General features: G+C 46.8%; 2 protein-coding genes across 2 annotated transcripts; both read left to right on the forward strand.

The window, feature by feature from the left end:
* Window position 1: 1 nt before the first annotated feature.
* Window positions 2-1,792, forward strand: LOC119361288 (ribosomal RNA processing protein 1 homolog; the record flags this gene model as incomplete). Its single annotated transcript, XM_037626575.1, has 1 exon — window positions 2-1,792. A coding segment is annotated over one exon (1,599 nt), but the record flags the coding sequence as incomplete, so codon positions are not given.
* Window positions 1,793-4,759: 2,967 nt separating this feature from the next.
* LOC119361289 (RING-H2 finger protein ATL43-like) lies at window positions 4,760-5,344 on the forward strand. Its single transcript, XM_037626576.1, has one exon. The coding sequence runs from the start codon at window positions 4,760-4,762 to the stop codon at window positions 5,342-5,344; it is 585 nt and encodes a 194-aa protein (XP_037482473.1).
* Window positions 5,345-8,128: the final 2,784 nt, after the last annotated feature.

Below are 8,128 nucleotides of genomic sequence, written 5' to 3' on the forward strand. Positions count from 1 at the left end.
CGCCCGCGAGCGCGCCGTCCGCCACCTCCTCGCCGACTTCCTCCCCGCCTCCGCGCCCCATCTCTCCGCCACCGACCTCCTCAAGCTCTGGAAGGGCCTCTTCTTCTGCTTCTGGCACGCCGACAAGCCGCTCTACCAGGCCGACCTCGCCTCCCGCCTCGCCGCCGCCGTATCCACCGCCGCGACGCCCGCCGTCGCCGCCGACTTCCTCGCGGCCTACCTCGCCACCATCCGCCGCGAGTGGTCCGCCATCGACGTCCACCGCCTCGACAAGTTCTACCTCCTTAACCGCCGGTTCCTCCACCACGCCTTCCTCTTCCTCGGCGCCCGCTCCTTCGCGCCCGACGTCACCGCCCAGATCGTGGCCGTCATCTCGGAGAAGGCCGTCCTCGCGGAGGCCGACAACGCCACCGGTCGTGGACTCGGGTACCATGTCGCCGATGTGTTTCTCGACGAGATCTTGCCCGTGCTCCCGATTAGCTTGCAGTCGATGGAGCTGCTGTTGGCCCCCTTCTTCACTGTGCTGGAGAAGTCGACCGACAGGGTGCTGGTGAGTAAGGTCAGGTCCAGCTTGTTTGAGAGGTTTCTGGAGAGCGGCAGTCAGCTGCTTGAGATGACGAGGAAAGGTGAAGAGGCGGAGAAGGGGAGCGTGGAGGAGAAGCTTGGGAAGGTCGGGCTGTTGTTTGGATTCAGCAAGAGGTTCCTGGATATTGGGGCGAGTGCTGAGACCGTGCAGGGAAATCGGAAAGTGGTGTTTGGGCTGAGGGATGCTTTTGTTAAGCTCGAAAAGGGATTGGAGCTGTCTGGGGTTAAGATCTCTGAGCCAGAGTTTCAGGGCACTCAGGTGCCAATGGTGGCAGTGGTAGAAAATGGCATGGATTTGGATGAGGCAAAGGTGGAAAAGAAGAGGAAGAAGAAAAAGGCAAAGAAGGCTGCATTAGTTGAAGGTGGGGAGGAGGAGGAGGTGAAGGCTCCGAAGCAAGATAAGAAGGTGAAGAAAGACAAGAACAAGAAGGAGAAAAAAGAAAAGAAGAAGAAAAATAAGGTTGAGGATAGTGATGGAGGGGATAGCAGTGAGCAGAGTATAGATGCCACATCAGAGGACCAACAGATGGGCGATGACACTGATGCCATTACATTTGATGAGGCTTTGATGTCCAATCTTCAAAAGCAGTTTGAGAAGGCTGCTGCAGAAGCCGGGATGCCGGTGACACCAGTTACTGCTAAAGTGGCAAAGAAGAGGAAGCGCTCAAAATCTTCTGATAGGTCATCAGAAGTTTCTGGTGGAGGTGTTGGTAGCGAAGGTAATGTTCCTGCTCAGGATGGAGATAAGAGTGGTAAGAAAGTGAGGTTCTCAATGAAGAGTAATCTAGTTTGGAACCCTCCAACTCCTTTACCACCACAGTGCTTGAGGCTACCACCATCTGCTACTCCAAGAGGGAGTGCACTAAAAAGTGGAGTTCGGCCTGGGCCTATAAAGGAAAGCTCCACTCCGGTGAAGAAGGCAAAGGCAAAAGCAAAGTCTGCAAAGAAGTTGTTGAAGAAGAGCCCTTCCTCGGCTGTGAAGCGCTTGCGGAAGTTGCAAACCTTCTCTGCGTGAAACACTTGAATGTATGATGGCATGTTGGCCGTACCATTCTGCGTTTTAAATTGTGCTCCCATCATAACTTAATTCTTCTCCATTAGGTAGTCTTATACACTGTTGGCTTGCTACCTTTGCATTATTTATGGATTGCTTAATTATGTGTCTTGTCATAGTGCATTCTTGATAATCATGTGATGATTATTGTTTCGTAGTAGCAGAGCCCTTTTGATTTTTCGCTCTCTGATAATTCCCTTTTGGTTCTAACTTCATTTGCATCATGGCAATGGCTTAGTGCTTGTCATAGTGCATTCTTGATAATCATGTGATGATTATTGTTTCGTAGTAGCAGAGCCCTTTTGATTTTCCGCTCTCTGATAATTCCCTTTTGGTTCTAACTTCATTTGCGTCATGGCAATGGCTTAGTGCTTGTCATAGTGCATTCTTGATAATCATGTGATGATTTCGTAGTAGCAGAGCCCTTTTGATTTTTCGCTCTCTGATAATTCCCTTTTGGTTCTAACTTCATTTGCATCATGGCAATGGCTTAGTGCAGTTCATGATTTATAATTGACTGATTCGTACAAAGTACAAACTGCATATGCAATGTCATATTGTTAGTGCTGAAGACAGGCTGATTGTTCTCTTTGTTCCACGTTGTTTCCTTTGGAGGAAGTTAGACATAACAATACTTAGAAACCTTGCATGATGAAGATAGCCCTTGATATATTTTGCTTCCTTTTGATGGGCAATACTCATGGGCTGCTTTCTACAGACTGCAGCCGCAATCTCGTATTGGTAGTGGCGAATCAGGCTGATTGTTCTCTTTGTGCCTGATTGTCGGTATATTTTGATGGGCAATACTCATGGGCTGCTTTCTACAGACTGCAGCCGCAATCTCGTATTGGTAGTGGCGAATCAGGCTGATTGTTCTCTTTGTGCCTTGATGTTTCCTTTTAAGTTAGATTAGACGTCACAATCTAGAAGCCTTGCATGATGAAGATAGCCCTTGATATATTTTTCTTCTGTCAGTATACTTTGATTGCCATGGCCCCTGATTGTCAGTATGTTTTGCTTCTGTAGTATGCTTTGATCGCCATGCCCCTTGAGCCTTGATTGTCAGTATATTTTGCTTCTGCCAGTATACTTTAATTGCCATGCCCCCTGATTGTCAGTATACTTTGCTTCTGTCTAATATATTTGGATGTATGTTTCTTTGCTTCTGTCTAATATATTTGGATGTATGTTTTTAAATGAGATTTTTGTGGTAAGTAGTTAAATCACTCTTACGGGTCGTACATCTGTTTTGACCTGGTTTGGGAAATGACCAACTAGATGTCTTCTGCAAGACTGCAACTTTTGGTTTGATTCATGGGTAATACTTGTGAAGTTCATCTTGCAATTCAATATGAGTTAATTGGATTGTATGAATGATGATGTCTAAGGTAGTAAGGTTATTTTGTTCAAATACCCTGAGCCTAGGATGTTCCTATGTAATCTTACATTCTGAACTCACAAGCTCATTGTCAAATTTGGTGGCTAACAATCATATGCGTCTTGGGCGATACCCCCCCTGATTGTCTATATTGGATGGATGTTATATGAGATTTTTGTGGTAAGTAGTTAAATCGCTGTTATGGGTCATGCATCTGTGTTGATCTGGTCCGAAAAAATGAGCAACTAGATAGCTTCTGCAACTTTTGGTTCAATTTAGGGGTAAATTAAATCTGTACCTGTAAAGTTCATCTTGCAATTCAGACTGCATTACTTGGATCATATGAACAATGATGTCTTTGGTTATTTTGTCAAAAACTCTGAGCCCAGGATGCATAACTTTTTTCTGAATCGGATGTAATACAGGCACCTTTTATTGTGTTCACTCATTTCAGTCCGTATGTAGCACATATTGAAATATTCAGAACATCTTATATTTGTGAACGGTGGAGTACCTATGTAATCTTACATTCAAAACTCACAAGCTTAGTGTTGAATTTGGTGACTAAATTGTGTTGGTTTATCTTATCAGTCGTGTGACTAGCAATTGTATGCATTTTGCTATCTTCCGCAATGTTGTCTTTGCTGTGTTCAGACTTTTGTCTAGATCATGCCGAATTTCTCTCTGTCTGTTGCTGATCATCTCTGAGCTGGAACTTTCAGTCCTCCAAAATTACTACTTGCCGTTGCAGGGTGTCGTTTCAGCCTGAGCTTCAGTGCCGCTGCTGACAAAAACATAGTGTCATTGTCATCCTTAATGATAGTGGAAAAGCTATTTTGTTACAGTATCTTTCTTTGAGTTATTCATTCATCCTCATCGGCTGTGAATTGTGATTGAACTCGTCTATTTTGAGTTGTATGATTGGGATAAGTTTTTCTGTGTGGTATACGGTAGTGCCACTTGGTCGCATCATCTCGGCAAACTTACATTAAGAAATTGAAATTCGAGAGCAGTTACTAAAAATTAACCTGACCAAATATGGTTTCATCTATTTTTAAGCCCTAGATACCTCCATTGCACCTATGAAAACCTTAATGCCGTTTCACTTCTTTTTTTCTCAGCATAAAGCTTCTCTGTGACCCCTTCGACGCCCTCCAAACATCAACAGCTGCACATTCAATGCCAAACGGACGATACTGCCCGTCAACGCTGTTTCGTTACATCTCTGTCAGTTGATTCGCTCGTCATTATTATATACTCCATCCATTCCTAAATATAAGTCTTTATAGAACTATAGACTACATACGGAGCACAACGAGTAAATCTACACTCTAAAATGCATCTACATACATCCGTATGTGGTTCATAGTGAAATCTCTACAAAAACTTATATTTAGGAACGGAGAGAGTAGTACAGTTACTCGACGTTGTAGTGTCACATTGGGTGGTTTCAATAGATGAATAATGAGTTGTATTATTATTGGGAAAATTAGCGTGGTAGACGATACTACGACCATTTGATCACACCATTTCGCAGTCCAATTTCCGAAAGGAAGTACCGAAAATTAGCTACAGATCAAAGATAGCTTTCCTCTATTTTTAAGGCGCCGGCTGACCTCCCTCGCGCCAGGAGCTCGCACGCCCTGCACCGCTCGTACGCCGGGCCAGGCAACAACCTTTTCCTTTTCCCTCGAATGGTTTGACTTGGGCGCGCCGCCCATGACCGACACGAGATGATAGCGATGCCGTCGTCGGCGTCCTCCACGCCGGCCGCCGACGTGTTGGGCGTGCCGCCTCCGCTGCCGCAGCCGCCGGGCGCGGACGTGTCCATCATCGTGGGCGTGCTCACGGGCGTCCTCCTGGGGCTCTTCCTCTTCCTCATCTACGCCAAGCACTGCAGGCAACGCGGTGCCCGCGGCGCGGCCGGCCGCCTGGGCCTCGGGTTCCGGGCGTCGTCGACGTGCGACCGGTGCTGCTCCGGCCTGAGCCTCTCGGTCGTTGACGCGCTCCCGGTGGTCAGGTTCGGGGACATGGGCGGCGCCGCGGCGGCCGCGCAGCCGGAGTGCGCGGTGTGCCTGGGCGCGTTCGACGCGGCGGCCGACGAGCTGCTCCGGGTGCTGCCCAAGTGCCGCCACGCGTTCCACGCGGACTGCGTCGACACGTGGCTGGAGGCGCACTCGACGTGCCCCGTCTGCCGCCGCCGCGTCGGCAAGGAGGACGCATTCGCGGTGATCCCCAAGCTGGAGGCCGGCGCGGATCACGGTGACGCGGAGTGGTATCCGGCCCGCGAGGCGGAGATGCAGATCGTGGTGCGCCGACCGGCGTGACCAACCGAGGGAGCGGCATTCGACCGATGCATTTCCGGGTCACCATGCACGCCTTCGCCGTGATACCCGAGCTCGACGCCGGTCAGGCTGAGCTGCAGATTGTGGTGCACCGACCGGCGTGACTGACCGAGGGACGGTGGTTGGCCACGAGGGGTTCGGTAGCCGTCACTGTGCGGTCTAGCTGACGGCCGTCATTCGTTCATGATCTTGCTCCGTTGCACGCGCGGAATGTCGCCGGCCGGCCGGCCGGAGGGAGCGGGCTTTTTGATAGCTATACTAGGCGGGCGTTCACCGTTCGTATGTAAAGTGCACAACACGCGTGTATATATAGTTTTGGAGTTGTCACGTGACATACAAGAACCCCTGAAAATCTCCACGTAGGTTAGTAACAATAGCTCGTGCAAATAAAGAGCTTACAAAAATCAGATTTGTTACCTCTAAATGCTAAAGCTAAGCTGTGGCGCCTCAGCTTAGGGAGACCGGAACACCCCGTATTATTCCAGCGCAGAGTTCAGGTCTTTTGGAATACGACACTGCTTGGTATAGAACAAATCAGCTCTTTATTACAAATACTCAGGGTACAAGGGTTCAAGTATTACAACGGCATATCTCGGCACGGCGACACTACGTCTGCGAAAGTAGCACTATGCTAGCAACAGAACAATTCAAAGCAGCGGAATAGCTTCTAGCAGCGGAACAACAACGATAATGATGGACTTCACTCCGCAGGGACTTTGGCTGGAACGCGTATCCTAGCTCGCAAACTCGGGATCTTCGACAAGCAAGCAATCACGGCATGACCTGCAAACTAGCATGACATGCCAGGTGAGTACTTTGAATGTATTCACAAACTCACAGCAACCAAGACAAACAACATCATGGTATTTACAGGCTAAACAATGATGAACATGACACTACTAGAACAATACGAGATGAGCATGGCATGGACATATTACTTAAGATGTGGACAATTATGATACTAACATGCAGCATGTTTAAGATATCATGATCCGACTTACTATGTTCAGAGGTTACCTCATAACCACCATAGATATCAACTTACCATCATGGACATCACACGATCACCTTAGGATCAACCAAGCTTGGTATTAACAATACCATAGTGAACATCACATGACCACAAGGAGCTCGATCTTTACTCGCGGTCATCACATGACCCACAAAGATCAACCAACTTCGGTATCAACGATACCATTGTGATCCTCTCACGATCACATAAAAATCAACCAACTTCTTTCCTCATCGAGCCAGGGTTGTTTATTAGTCAGGTTATTTAACTGTTGACCCATAGTGTGACCTATTACGAACTGGGCCCATACCCGCGGGCACGGCTATCGATAGATTACACACTCTGCAGAGGTTAGTACATTGTACCCACACCACAGAACCCATGTCATTGTACTCCCATTCGGGTGGACCAACTGTGTTCTAACAAAACAAATCTATTGCATGCCACTCTCCTGGCCACTCTGACAAACTCCCCTTTGGGCTAAGTCATGGGTGGCCTTGGATGCCACTCTGGACATCAAACAGCCACCATCGTGGCAAAACAAAACTAAACGGTCCCAAACAGGGACAATGGATCCATACAACTCGGGTACACAAGGTTATCGCCGCCTACCGGGCCAGGGTAGCACGCGCACATAACCTTCCCTAGTTGGAGGAACCGGCGAGAGGCATGGCAATAGAATGCATTAAGGCCTTCCCATACAGGCAAGTGTGGCTGCACTGGTCAGCTCGATTTGATGGCACTATGACTCAGCCAACATGTGTTGAAGTTGTATTAAAGTACGATTTAACTTGAATGCAATGAGCTGAGTCATAATAAAAATGACATGATGAAATGACAATGCATATGAGCATAATATCAACATAAACATGGATGTGCAACATAACCATTTAATATATAAAGCATTAGCATCAATAATAATAAAGCACTTAGTCTACTAGATGCAGATGAACATGGCATAGTGATGATCATGAATAGCACATGAACTTTTTTTCATAACAGACGATAATAATGCATCAGAGAACATCACTATTACCAGCATGTAACAATAGCAATAATGGCATATGAGAATTGACGGAGATGTGCCCTAGAGGCAATAATAAAATGGTTATTATTATATTTCCTTAATCATGATAAAGGTTTATTATTCATGCTAGAATTGTATTGATCGGGAACTTAAATACATGTGTGGATACATAAATAAATACCGTGTCCCTAGTGAGCCTCTACTAGACTAGCTCGTTGATCAAAGATGGTTAAGGTTTCCTAACCATAGACATGAGTTGTCAGTTGATAACAGGATCACATCATTAGGAGAAAGATGTGATGGACAAGACCCACTCGTTAGCTTAGCATAATGATCGCTCAATTTATTGCTATTGCTTTCTTCATGTCAAATACATATTCCTCCGACTATGAGATTATGCAACTCCTGAATACCGGAGGAATGCCTTGTGTCCTATCAAACGTCACACATAACTGGGTGATCATAAAGATGCTCTACAGGTATCCCCGAAGGTGTTTGTTGAGTTGGCATAGATCGAGATTAGGATTTTTCACTCCGAGTATTAGAGAGGTATCTCTGGGCCCTCTCGGTAATACACATCATAAGTTTGCAAGAAAATGACTAAGGAGTTAGTCATGAGGTGATGTATTATGGAACGAGTAAAGAGACTTACTGGTAACGAGATTGAACTAGGTATGAAGATATCAACGATTGAATCTCGGGCAAGTAACATACCGATAGACAAAGG

The sequence above is a fragment of the Triticum dicoccoides genome, chromosome 2B (genome assembly GCF_002162155.2).
Source record: "Triticum dicoccoides isolate Atlit2015 ecotype Zavitan chromosome 2B, WEW_v2.0, whole genome shotgun sequence".
Classification (NCBI taxonomy): Eukaryota; Viridiplantae; Streptophyta; class Magnoliopsida; order Poales; family Poaceae; genus Triticum; species Triticum dicoccoides.